This window comes from Corticium candelabrum, chromosome 1 (assembly GCF_963422355.1).
Source record: "Corticium candelabrum chromosome 1, ooCorCand1.1, whole genome shotgun sequence".
Taxonomy (NCBI): domain Eukaryota; kingdom Metazoa; phylum Porifera; class Homoscleromorpha; order Homosclerophorida; family Plakinidae; genus Corticium; species Corticium candelabrum.
In genome coordinates this window covers 9,143,684-9,157,343 of record NC_085085.1, presented here as the reverse complement: position 1 = coordinate 9,157,343, position 13,660 = coordinate 9,143,684, and the positions used below count along the sequence as shown (strand labels likewise).

The 13,660-nt window shown below is 45.9% G+C and overlaps 2 protein-coding genes across 3 annotated transcripts; one reads left to right on the top strand and one right to left on the bottom strand.

Annotated features, from left to right (window-relative positions):
- The first annotated feature begins 2,146 nt into the window (after positions 1 to 2,146).
- LOC134194039 (52 kDa repressor of the inhibitor of the protein kinase-like) lies at positions 2,147 to 5,338 on the top strand. The gene is made up of 4 exons (XM_062662974.1): positions 2,147 to 2,495; positions 2,540 to 3,918; positions 3,974 to 4,690; positions 5,306 to 5,338. Exons 1-4 carry the CDS (start codon positions 2,147 to 2,149, stop codon positions 5,336 to 5,338), a joined length of 2,478 nt encoding a protein of 825 aa, XP_062518958.1.
- A 309-nt stretch (positions 5,339 to 5,647) lies between these two features.
- Positions 5,648 to 13,628, bottom strand: LOC134179247 (uncharacterized). Of its 2 annotated transcripts, none has more exons than XM_062646107.1 (2): positions 12,688 to 13,628; positions 5,648 to 6,537 (listed from the first exon to the last, which is right to left on the bottom strand). In XM_062646107.1, exons 1-2 carry the CDS (start codon positions 12,890 to 12,892, stop codon positions 5,774 to 5,776), a joined length of 969 nt encoding a protein of 322 aa, XP_062502091.1. In that variant the 5' UTR covers positions 12,893 to 13,628; the 3' UTR covers positions 5,648 to 5,773. The 2 variants fall into 2 exon arrangements, with proteins under 2 accessions (XP_062502091.1, XP_062502100.1); XM_062646116.1 differs by lacking the exon at positions 12,688 to 13,628 and adding an exon at positions 12,516 to 12,674.
- Between the last annotated feature and the right edge of the window lie 32 nt (positions 13,629 to 13,660).

Here is a 13,660-nt window from a genome sequence, read left to right as displayed (position 1 = left end):
CGGTGTGTAACAGAAGTTAAAGAGAGTTTTCCACGGCACCACCGCTGACAGAGCAGACAATATTCGAAAACATGGAATTAGAACAGTGCTCAACGGTTTGCTAGGACGATCGAGGAGTTTATGTTTCTGCCGACTACAACAAAGCTGTGCGTGAAGCAGGACGAGGAAAGACCGACATAGCTCATCTAGACAACGTAAACTTACCGTTATAGAGTTTGAAGTCGACATGGGAAAACGGTGACTATAAACAGTAAAAACCATCCAACAAGAAGTAAATGGCACTCAGACTACGACAGTGATTGGGTTCCACCAGACACCAGAGAATCGTATCCTAGTGGACGATCAGAAGAAAGTTGCATTAAAGATCCCAAGCGACTCATTTACAAAAGAGTCAACGGTGCTAATTTCCTTCTTTTCTACTAAATCTAGAGTGCGCAAATTAACGGCAACAAAAGACATTTATATAGAGTAAACATTTAGAGTATTTGCAGACATAAGGACTTGCTAATGAGATAGTCTAACTGTACTGCTATACCAATCAACATTCTTGAAATATAATATACAAACTTGAATGTTAAAACGATAACTCTAATTCGATTGCTATACAGCTTTTAGACAGAAGCACTATTGCCTATAATAGAGTAGAAACATGACTTTAACTCTTCAGAACTAGAAAGACCAATTATTACCCGAGGCCCGGATATTTGGGCTAAAGGTATGGTAGTCGGCCGACGTGTACGACCGTATTTATACTCGATTAGCGCAGATGCTATTCCGACTAATAGACGAGAAATGGTGTCATTACCGACCAATAGACAAACTTGATGTCATTGTAAGGCTCTACCTCTGTTTGGTAGCTGTGCTACGAGACTTCAGCCAAGCCATCGGGCGTCCGTCCTGCACATGGTGTTTATTTAAAGGGTTTAGCACATAGAAACAACGCGTAGAGTGTACATTTTCACATGCATGCTTTCCCAACAACAATTAACCAGGCGTCTAGAGAGCGAATTTACTTGATTCAGGCGCCATGCATGCCGTACATGTAGCTGTAACCGACTTGTAACATTTTGATTGTTTCACAGTGTTTTTGCATAGTGGTTCTGCAGTCTGGCAGCTTGAATTTTTGGGGTGCGTGGCTGAGCGGCTGCAGTGTTGTTGCAAAATCACTAGTGTCGTCTTCAACAGAAATTTGGCGCTCCACAGGAATTTGCGAAGAGGAACGTGCATTGTCCATGACAGCGCGTCTGTTTGTAGAACAAAGCGACTGACCTGTAAGTACACTAAAATTTAGTTTACGGTATCCAAAGTCAGAGGGGACAGAGACGCCTAATCTACATTTGCACGTGCATATTTTCCACATTAATGTTTTGTTTTGCCTTTGGCGGTTTTGGGGACACCTAATTACTACAACCTGTGCCTGTAGGCCTAAATGATTGCGGTTATACGGTGATATTTGTGTAAATACGGTAGACGTAACCACCGCGTGAGGGAATTTTCAATGGTGTCAAATTGTTGTGCGTTTTTGCCTCCTCAGCTGCCTTACACACTGTACACATGTCTTAGCATGTGGTGTGCCTGTACACCAGCCGAGAGTTTAGCACTGTATTGCTTCTCTATTCATTACAATTATGCCAAACTAGTATTACGCTCGTATGCAATCTAAAACATTGTTGTCCACAAGTACAGAATTCGAAGAAATGATCAATTAATCCACCTGATTTTTGTGTATTTGAATTACACTAAACCGCTACGGTTAAAGGCGTCTATTCTATTTGACAGCAAAAATGGAAAAATCCCTATAGTACTTAGCTTACATGAAAGAAGTTTTAATTAATTAAAAATCCATTAGTGAATGCCATTAGCTGTAATGTTGCAAGTTGCAGTCGTACGTATAGCTACCTCAATTATACCAAAGAGTTCAAATGTTGCAAACTGCTGAGCCGTGATTCAGATCCAGCTCGTAGGCTGGGGGGTGCACTGGATGCACGTGCACCCTCCCCGGACCCGTTCACGGAAGAAGTCCGGGCTAGTAGGCAAAAGGACTCCGAGGGATGTGTTGGAACTCCAAAGTACGTGCCAGATATTTGGCTATCCTGTCTGCTACCTGCTAACGTGGAGAAGTGTGTGTTCGTCACAGTGACACTAGATGGGTCAGGCTCAGGAAAAAGGTAGAAAAAGGAGGCAAGCAGCGGCTATGTGTCAACGGCTGGACAGTTTTCTAGTTCCAAAAAGGGCACGTGATCAACTTGTGACTCCTGATCCAGACTTTACACAACTGGTTGCAGTAGATGATCAACTAACACCGACTTCCAGTGAGTGCTGTAGTGGTAGTGTAGAAAGAGTAAAGTCGTCCTCTATCGCCACGTATGTCGAGTCTTTGCGCAACACATGCTGTGAAGTTTACGACAACGAGGCTCAGCGTGCAGCCGTCGCAGGCGGCAATCAGCAATGCCATCATGCTAATACTTCTGATCATGATTTAGTGGATGATATTGGCAAATTGTTTTTCAAAGCCAAGTCTTCTGTCGATTTCTACAAGTCCATGCAGGCTCTGGGTGCTGCGGAGAAGTACAACCTACTGAAAAATCACAAAAAAAGCCTCGTGCCGACCAAGTTTTTCCTCCGACATGTATTGGTGGCCACAACCGAGCTTTTAGTCCTGTTTGGCTATCAGAACACCCGTGGATGGTTTACAGCGAGCAAGTGGATGGTGTCTTTTGCATTGCTTGTGGAATTTTCGCTGCTAAAGTGTCCAAGGGGAAGTTTGTATGCAAGCCTTTTCGTGATTGGAACAAGAAAGGAGAAAAAGCAAAGGAGCACGAGCAGTGCTTATACCATCATCAAGCCATTGAGCAAGCTGATAACTTCAAGCGAACCTTGGAGAATCCAGATACTACCATTACTGCACAGTCGGACACCCGCAGGGCGGCCAATGTCGCGCGTAATCGTGCTGTCCTGAAGTCCATTGCTTCTGCTGTGTTGTACTGCGCCAGACAGTGCATTGCTTTACGTGGAGACGCAGAGAGTGTGGAATCACCTGGAAATCCAGGTAATTTTCTTTCTTTGCTGAGGCTTCTGGCAGTGCACGATGAAGAGTTAAGAAGGCAACTGGAAATTCCTAAAATGCGATGTGCAACTTATCTTTCTCCTCAAACACAAAATGAGCTGATTAAAGTCATGGAAAACCACATCCTCTTACAGGGAATAATAGGTGATTTGACAGCTGCGCCCTTTTACGCCATCCTTGCTGACGAGGTAACTTCGCATAACGTTGAGCATCTTGCCATCTGCGCCAGGTTTGTTGACAGAAGTACTAAAGAGGTCAGAGAAGAGTTTTTAAGGTTTTTGAAGTTGAACAGAATTACTGGGGAGGGGATTGCAGATGGTATCTTTGGCTTTCTGGAAGAGAATAACATACCACTTGCTACTATGCGTGGTCAGGGCTACGACGGCGCCAGCAACATGTCTTCAGATCGAGTGGGTGTCCAGGCCAGGATTAGACATAAAGCTCCTTTAGCCACCTACGTGCACTGCAGTGGCCACTGCCTTAACCTTGTGATAAGAAAGTCATGTGCTCTTCCTGAAGTACGTAATGTGATCGATTGCGTTAAAAAATGCAGCCGTTTCTTTCTCAATAGTCCAAAGAGAAGTGGTGTTCTAGAAATGATCATCAACCACAATGTGGTCAATGAAGAGAGGAGGAAGCCACTGATCGATCTGTGCAAGACGCGATGGGCTGAGCGGCATTCGGCTTATCAGCACTTCTACCAAGGGTACGTATTTGTGGTTGAAGCTCTAGAGATAATAGCTTTCCGCTATCACTTGGAGAAATATGGGGCTACGTATGCTGACTGGAACTATGTAGGCCGCAATGAAGCACAGCAGATTCTGGCTAGTGTTACTTCCTTTCAGTTTGTTGTAATGTTTGTGACGATATATCAGTACTTATCACCTTTCGGGCATTACCGTAAAGCTGCAGAGCAAAGCTGTTGATATCGTGAAAGCGCATAACATGATATCTGAAATTGTGAGGACCTACAACAGCGAGCGCGCAAACGTTGAAAGCAGCTTTTCTCAAATCTACAAAGTTAGTTCAGACATGGCAAAAAAGGTTGGAAGTACAATTGCAATGCCTCGCATTGCAGCAAGGCAACAAAATCGCAGCAATATTCCAGCTGCTTCAGTTCAAGAGTATTTCCAGAGAAATGTTGCAATTCCCTTTCTTGATCATATAATTATTAGCATCAACCGGCAGTTCTCAAAGTCGGCAGTCACAGCCATTTCCCTACTTGGTCTTGTGCCAAGTATCATATGTTCGCAAGATGTCAACCGGGAAGAGACGCTGATCAAGTACAGAGATGATCTGCCATCGCCTGAATTGATGGACGCGGAACTCAGGCGCTGGAGGAACAGGCATATGGCGATGCTCCCTGAGAAGAGACCATGCTCACCAGCAAAAGCCATCAAAGAATGTGACGCCATTGACTTCCCAAAGATCTCAGTTCTTTTGACCATGGCCTGTACCATACCTGTCACCTCGTGTGAATGTGAGAGAAGCGCCAGTGCTTTACGACGCCTAAACAACTATATGCGCGCATCCATGGCTAAGGACAGATTTTCTCACCTTGCTCTCCTTCACATCCACTACGATGTAACAATAGATCTTGACAACGTAGTCGGTCAGTGGACGGTTCGGCTATTTAATTTTCTACATTTCAATTTTCATGTTTTCATTTTTCAATTTTCAATTTTTAGTATTTTTTTTAATTTTTAATTTTTAATTTTTAATTTTTTACTTGCATTCTTATTTAAAATTGTTGTGTTTATTAAATTTTAATTTTTAATTTTTAAATTTTTAATTTTTGCATATTTTTGTAAAATGGTTTTCATCTTTTGATGTGTTGATGCTTGTGATCTTTAGATTTATCTTTTAAAATTTGATTTTTAGGCACCTCTGTGCTCAAAACTAGAAACTTGAACGCGCTGTTCGCTTTTCTATTTCTAACATGAATAGAAAATAGAAAATAGAAAATTGAAATGACCGAAGACGCTAGACACAGCAGGGGTCTCAGCGGGGGTCCCAGCAGGGCTTTCATTCGCACGCGTGTCTCAGGAGATCACGTTTCCAACACGCTAGCAGGTGTTTGTTTTTACTTTGCTTTCCGTCACGTGCCAAACCAACGTTGGCAACTCTTGACAACTTCGCTCTGACACACAACGTTGTGCCAGCGAATACCTCGGTCTCTAGCTGTGTAGGTACACGTACTGTACGTGCATTGTACACAACACGCTACCATTATTGTAGATGAACCGGTTGGAGGAAAATGCTATGTTATAACTAGATAGGCTCCCCACTAGCTAGCGGATTGCCGAGTTGGCAACTGTGGTGACGAAGTATACGGAACGACGTTTGTTGCTAGGAAAAATCGAGACACAATTAAAACATCGAAACCGTCAACCTACTACAATTAATTAAGTAGTAGACTGCGCGCTTTCACGGGCACACTCTAGATGTAGTACACGGTACCGGTACCGTATACAAGGGTGGGCGTGGTACTCTAGAGCAGGTCACATTTCTCATTTGCATGACGTCGCACAACTCACCAAGTAAACAGACATGCACGTCCAAACGCCTTCCGAACTCTAGTTGAAGTCAACTCAACTGAACTCTATTTGCTCAACTCAATTAATTGAACTAACTCAACTAGCTAACGTAGAACAGCGCGGCTTACAGCTAGAGCTAGTTATTAATTAAGTAGACTATGTCAATGTGTCACTCAGTAATCTCTGGGCTCTCATTGTCGGCGCGTACGTTCACATCTGCAGTCAAGCTGTGTGACGAGGAGGCACCGACACCTTGGGTTGTGGCAGATTGTAACATGATCGGTAGTTCCGTGTCCGACGAGCTGTCGTCGTGAGCTACGTCGCTCCCAAGTTCATTTCGCATTTCTTTTTTGAGCTCTTTCATGTCGTCGAAACCGCAAAGAGACAGCGGACGTTTGTCGTCTGACCACGTAGCCTTGCAGAGTGGGCAACGCCCACATTGAGAAGTGCAACGTTCGCAGCCGAGCCATTGTCGGCAGCAAATAGACACTGCTATCGGACTTCTGCTGAGCAGGTGGCAAATCTTGCAACGCATCATTCTTGCTGCTATTGTCGCTGTTTTCGATTTAGTGCGTCGTTTCGATGGCAACCGATGGCGAGTCACTTGCTCCATCTTGTCTTCGCTGTTCTGGAGTCGCTCGTGTACTCGTTCGAAGCTGGACTTCAGGCGGCCGAGATGAGTTAGCGCGTCTTCTACTTCGCCGTCGATCTTGAAAAGGATATCCATATCCGGAGATGAGGCACGAGTGCTCGAGCTCAACGACTGCAGCTGGCCGTAACCGATCGCTGTTGACGAGGCGGTGGCCGATGAAGCTCGTTTTCGTTTGATCGGTGCCGTCTCTCGTATAGAATCGAGGTAGCACTTCAGTGAGTCATAGTCCGACTGGAGTACCGCACAGATTCTTCGAGACGGTGCCTTCCAAAAGTCTACGTCTGCATGCATCCAAAGCAACTAGGTTAATTAGTTAAAGCGTAAACGTATATATATGTAGCAACGGTGTAGCGCACTAGCTACTTAGCGTACGTTAGTTGACGTCATTAGGTAGCGCCTATATAACTTGTGAATTTGCTAGACTAGCTTAGTATTGATCGTGTACCGTGTAGTACGTGTATTGTGTAGTACGGTGTATCGTCTACTTATATAGAGCTTAGTTCAAGTTCACTACTTGGTGTACGTAGCACTTGCGTAAGGATTGATCAGTTGATCGTTCGAGTGTGTCCTATATACCAGTGCCTGCTTGGATTATATTACACGAGAGAGTGCAGTATAGCACGGATACGTCTAGACAGGAGTACAACGTATTTTATAGAACGTTGCGTCTGGACGGTGCTACATTTGGTGTCAGGAGTTCGGATCTATCAGCGATACAGCAGCATTTTGCCGAAGTGATCGAGTACGGATCTGACAACGATAGGAGCATTTGCCGAAGTGATAGTAAGAAAGTGTCTTTGCTTGTACGTGTATACTATCGCATTACAGTGTGTACCGTTGATTTGAATTGCGGTGCCTATATTTTGAATTGCGGTACCCATACTTTGAATTGCGGTATCGTTGCCCACAGTTGTGGTATACTGGTGCTTTGAATTGTGGTACGGTAACTAATGGCGCAGCAAGGACAGGAACAGGAACACCAGCAACCGCACAATCCGCGTTCTCTTGGCAGCCGGATAGTTTCTCTTCCCGATTCGTTTAGCGACGGTGATATCGAACAATGGCTGAAGAAGTTTGACTTGTGCGCGGATGCTAATGGCTGGAATACAGAAGACGGTGGGACTAAACAAAAGATCTTACCGACGTATCTGAAAGGACGTGCTTGGGTGGTTTACGATCGTCTTACCGCAGAGCAAAAAGATACGTATGCACACTTGTGCACAGCTCTCAAGGGAGTGTTCTCACCACCAACGGCAGAACGGCGGCGACTGTCTACGCGTCAATTCAAAGACCGCAACTGGAAAGCTGGTGAGCCTATGGAAGTCTACGCAGGAGAGCTGGAGCGACTGATTGACAAGGCGTACCCGGAACTGTCAGCCGCTATTCGGCAACAGCAGCTAACCGACAGATTTATAGAAGGCATGCCTGAATTCGTTCGTCATGAATTAGAACTCCACGCAGAAACCACGCTGGAAGCCACAATTACAAGGGCGAAAGAGTTGATGCTGTTGAGTGATCGGCGTAAGACAACCGGAGGATTACAGGCGGTAGTTAATGCCGTCGATGGGAGATGTCCGCCACCTCCGTGGAAGTCAACAAAAGACGAGTACATTACGAAGCTAGAGAAGAGACTGGAACAATTGGAGTTACAGCAACAACAATCAACGTCTCAAGGGCAACCTACTCAATATGCATACCCAGTTGGACGACGTCCGGCTACCAAACTCGGAAGTGGTGAGCGATTGTGTTACAAGTGCAATCGGCCAGGACATCTGCAACGCGATTGTCCATTGTTGAGGTCCACACAGCCACGCGGAGGAGGATGTTTTGTCTGTGGTAGACAAGGCCACATGGCTCGTGATTGTGACCAGAGACGTGACCGACGTGACCAACGATCTATGGCATCATCAAGAGACATCGATCGCCGCGGTAACCACCTGCCCACAACAGGACAGACATCTAACCGAAACAGTCAAGGGAGGTTTTACCAGGTGAATGGCATGGCTAAATCGTTAGTGGTTTGCGGTACTGTGAATGGAATAGAGAGTCCGTGCCTTATTGATACTGGCGCGTCTGTATCGTTGGTCCCTATATCAATGGTGGTTGGAAAACCGCTACTTCCGTGTTCGGTTAATGTAGATTTACAGGCGGTCAACGGAACCAGGTTGCAGGTATTGGGGGAGGTCGATTTGCTGGTCGGTTTAGACCATTGGGTAGCTCCGCATCGTTTTATGGTTGTGCCCACAGATACAGGACCCATATTGGGATCTGACTTTCTACTCCATCATGGAATGATAGTAGATCTGAAACGAGGACGTCTGGATTGGATAGGAGGGTCTCTGCAACTCAAGAGAGATGTACCAGAAGAACGGAATGAAGATGTACAGAAGTGTAGTTTGGTTTTGGAGACACAAGTACAGACACCAGGAATGGAATGTGTGGTTACCATGGCAACAATAATCAATAGTGATGGGCAGCAGTGTTCAACTACGACTACTCAAATGCTGGAGCCAAACCAAACGCTAATGGACAGTACAGGTGCTTTGATTGCCAGAGTATTGGTTCCTGAATCAAGTACAAGAAGCCCAGTGCAGCTACTGTTTATGCAAGGTTCAAGGTGTCTCAACAAGGGGACGGTATTGGGCACTCTTGTACCTGTTGATCAGTGTATTCAGACAGATTCTTGCTGTACTATTAACCCGACCTCACATGAGAAGAAGGACGACTTCGAATTCCTCAAGCAGTTTGATTGGTCAGCAACTCGTTTGGCCCCAGGCGAGAGAGGCCTACTGGACAAGCTTGTGTTAGATAACAGAGAACTATTTTCTCAAGGAGACGGAGATGTGCGGAGATCCAACATCGTTCAACATGCCATACCAACCCAACAGCATAATCCTGTCAAGCAACGACAATATCGGTTGCCGCAATCACTAAAGCCATTGGTGCAGCAACAAGTTCAAGGCATGTTACAAAATGGGATTATCACACCATCAGCTAGTCCTTGGTCCTCTCCTGTTATTTTAGTGCGAAAGAAGGATGGCAGTTATCGATTTTGTGTTGATTACCGGGCCTTAAACGGTATCACCATCAAGGATGCCTATCCACTACCTCGAGTGGATGAGACACTAGATTCCCTGGGAGGAGCTCAATACTTCTCAACATTAGATTTGGCCAGCGGTTATTGGCAGGTTGAGGTTGACCCGAGTGACAGACCGAAAACAGCTTTTTCGACACCACAGGGCCATTTTGAATTTACAGTAATGCCGTTTGGGTTGTGCAATGCCCCTGCAACCTTCCAACGGCTAATGGAATATGTGCTAGCTGGACTACAGTGGGAACATTGCTTGGTTTACCTAGATGACATAATTGTTTTCTCAGAAACATTCAAGGAACATATCACTAGGCTCTCAGAAGTTTTTGATCGGCTACGCAATGCAGGCCTCAAGCTGAAGCCTAAGAAATGCTGTTTTGCGAGGTCAAGTGTCCAGTACCTAGGACACATCGTGTCTCGAAGAGGGTTAGAGGCAGAGAAAAGCAAGGTGCAAGCAGTTCGTGATTATCCAAGGCCTACAAATGCGACTGAGGTGCGCAGCTTTTTGGGGTTAGTAGGCTACTACAGACGGTTTGTACGGGGTTTTTCGACAATTGCAAACCCTCTGTTTAACCTAGAGCGACGTGCGACTCAATTTTACTGGGGTGAAGACTGTGAGGCAGCCTTCAATGAGTTGAAAACAAAGCTGACTACTGCTCCCATTCTTGCGTTCCCCACGTTCAATGTTCAATTCACCCTGACGACGGACGCAAGTAACCATGGTCTTGGTGCAATACTTTCTCAGAAGTATGAGGGGAAGGAGTATGTAGTTGCGTATGCCAGTAGAGTACTGCACAAAGCAGAGCTTAACTACTCTACTATAGAGAAAGAAGCCCTTGCTTTGGTGTGGGCAGTGGGACACTTCAGGCCATATTTATTTGGAAGATCATTTGTGTTGATCACAGACCACTGTCCGTTAACGTGGCTTAAGACCATCAAGGAACCACGAGGACGTTTAGCAAGATGGTTATTGTACCTGAGTGAGTTTGACTGGTCCATCCAACATAAACCAGGTCGACAGAATACAAATGCAGATGCATTGTCTCGCCACACACCAATTGCACAGCAGGAGGAAGTCCAAGAAGGAACCACGCTCGATGATCGATTCGAAGACATCTCAACACCCGTGGTTGAGTCAGCCAATGCTGTTGGACTATGCCCCACGTGGACAAGATCCGAATTGGCTGAGATGCAAGAGAACGACCCAGTCATTTCCCAAGTACTCCAGTATTTCCCTGATCATCCACCCGTACGAGGACCTTGGCGTACTAGTCAGCAGTTGTGTGCTTTTCGCAAAGTGTGGCACCAGCTCACAATAGAAAATGGTATTTTGTACCGGTATCGACCACAAGCCCCAACTCAAGGAGGTGACGACAGTCCAAGACTGGTGGTCCCAAGATGCTTGATTCCCAAGGTGTTACATAGTCTGCACGACCAAGGTGGACACTTTGGCGTCGACAAGACAATAGACAAGGTCTCGGAGATTTGCTGGTGGCCAGGATACACTAAGGACATCCAGACCTATATTCACACGTGTCAACAGTGTGCCAGGAAGAAGCAGCCCAAGAATCCAATACAAGCTGACTTGCAATCGATTCCTATTGGAGGTCCAATGGAAATGTTGGCCATGGATTTTGTAGGGCCACTACCAACAAGTAACAAGGGGAATAAATATATCCTAGTCATGGCCGACTACTACACCAAATGGGTGGAGGCATTCCCGCTTCCTGACCAACGAGCAGAATCAGTGGCAAAGGTTCTCGTCCAAGAAGTTATTTGTCGTTATGGAGTGCCCGTAATCATCCACAGTGACAGAGGAGCAAATTTTGAAGGAAGGGTGATGCAAGAAGTCTGCAAGCTATTAGGGATGAAGAAGACTAGAACCACCTCTTATCATCCTCAATGTGATGGACTAGTGGAGCGGATGAACAAAACGCTCATCGAGGCATTGTCAAAGTATGTTGAAGGGAACCAGACCGAGTGGGACGAGTGGCTACCTTTAGTACTCATGGGATACAGAACCTCAAAACATGCATCCACTGGAGAAAGTCCACACGAGTTACTGTTTGGAAGGAGAGCACGACTTCCGATTGATGTAGAGCTTGATAAAGCATTACCAGAGGAGCAATCTACAACACAATTTGGCAAAGATCTGAAAGCTAAACTACAAATAGCACGAGAAATAGTAAATGAAGAAACAACAAGAGCACAGCACAGGCAAGCAAAAGTCTTTAACCAAAGGAATAAAGAGACAACAAAGTTCAGAGAAGGAGACTATGTGTGGCTGTACAGTCCGGCGGTTAAGAGGGGTCTATCACCAAAGTTGTCAAAACCCTATACTGGTCCGTTCAAGATCCTGAAGCTCCACAGTGACAACAATGTCTCTATTGTTCACACACAAGGAGGTCGACAGCAACGAGTCCATCTGAACAGATTAAGACACCACTACCGACGACCCATGGACTTGCAAGATCCAGAGTTGATGTCAACTCAACAACAGAACAAGCAGACAACTAAACGACGTTTTCCATTGCCTGATCGTAATGACCATGAGCGTGCGATGGGAGAACTGGGAATCCGTCACGAGATTGTTGAGCTGTCCGACGCAAGTACACCGGAGGTTGACAATGAAGTCGAGCAGCCGGAGCCAGAGCTACAGATGGCACATCCGATTCGTCCTCTTCGAAATCGGCGACCACCTGGCTGGATGAACCAAGAAGAATATGAGTTAGACTTACCGTAGCGTTGTGTTGATTACTGTTACCTTGACTTTGACTCACGAGGACGTGTTTTAGAATAAAGAGGGAGGAATGTAGCAACGGTGTAGCGCACTAGCTACTTAGCGTACGTTAGTTGACGTCATTAGGTAGCGCCTATATAACTTGTGAATTTGCTAGACTAGCTTAGTATTGATCGTGTACCGTGTAGTACGTGTATTGTGTAGTACGGTGTATCGTCTACTTATATAGAGCTTAGTTCAAGTTCACTACTTGGTGTACGTAGCACTTGCGTAAGGATTGATCAGTTGATCGTTCGAGTGTGTCCTATATACCAGTGCCTGCTTGGATTATATTACACGAGAGAGTGCAGTATAGCACGGATACGTCTAGACAGGAGTACAACGTATTTTATAGAACGTTGCGTCTGGACGGTGCTACATATACATACCAGCTAGAGTGCATGCATGCTTGCTAGTGCATTTGAGCATGCAAGGCTTTAGGGTGAGCGACATGTTCATGCACAGACAAATTAAAGAAGACCGCGCTGCTTGCTGCAGAGACTCCTAGATAAACACCTCGTCATGCATACTGTGCGTGCATAGATGTAACGTATATCCTACCTCTTGTTCCTTCGTCATCTGCGAACGGTACGCCGCGGTTGTCCACTAGGATAATTCGGTCGTCACACGGAACAACACCTTGAGCTTCAAAGTGACTCTGAACTAAGTCAGTAATATGTAGTAGGCTGACGTCACTTTCGGCAAAGCGAACGTACGTCTGCGAACGTACTTCGGCTAGCTGCAGCTTGTTTCGAACGACTTCCATAGACCACAGGTCAACACTCTTCTTGATTTCTCTGACTGCCGATTGCGACCGCGCTTTCTTGCTGCTCGGTGCTACCGATCTAAACGCAGACCAAGAGGAAGACGGCGTCGGCGCCCATGAAGTTCCGGGTGCTGGAACTGTTGCGGTCCTAGCAGTATGGCGACTTGCTTCACTGGTTACACCTACCACTGGCTGCAGCTGTAGGCGACGACTGTGCGGAAACGACGAGGCATCGGACACATTGGACTCTTCCACCAAGAGCGGGTCGCCGTAGAGTTGATAGCGATGACCAGCCGAGAGTCCGTCGAATCGACCTCCAGTATGAGGAAATATTGCCGCCTCGTTGCCATCCTCTCTTTTCAGGTAAATGACTTCTACCTACACAGTGATACGCAACACTGAATTTTGTCGATCACCTTAATTAATTAGTTAACAGTGTATGATTGTTTTAACATCTAAAGTTGTTCGCGCCGTGTACAACTTGACTTGCCTTGAAAACTCGAGACAGTCGCAAACTGCTCACGTCCGACAATTTCATTGGCAACTCTTGCGTTCCTCGAAAAATGGTCACCATGTCAAATGGTCCACTTAACCGTCGTTGCCTGTCCATCGTCTCCACACGCACACTGAAATGATTTTACTAACGATTGACGACTACTGACCGATACGACCTCCTCTAATAGAGCCGAGGCGGTGTGACCACGCCTAGCGAACGCTTCACAACATTAGTCAAAAACAATATGGGGAGATGCAAGTTGTGGTGACCTA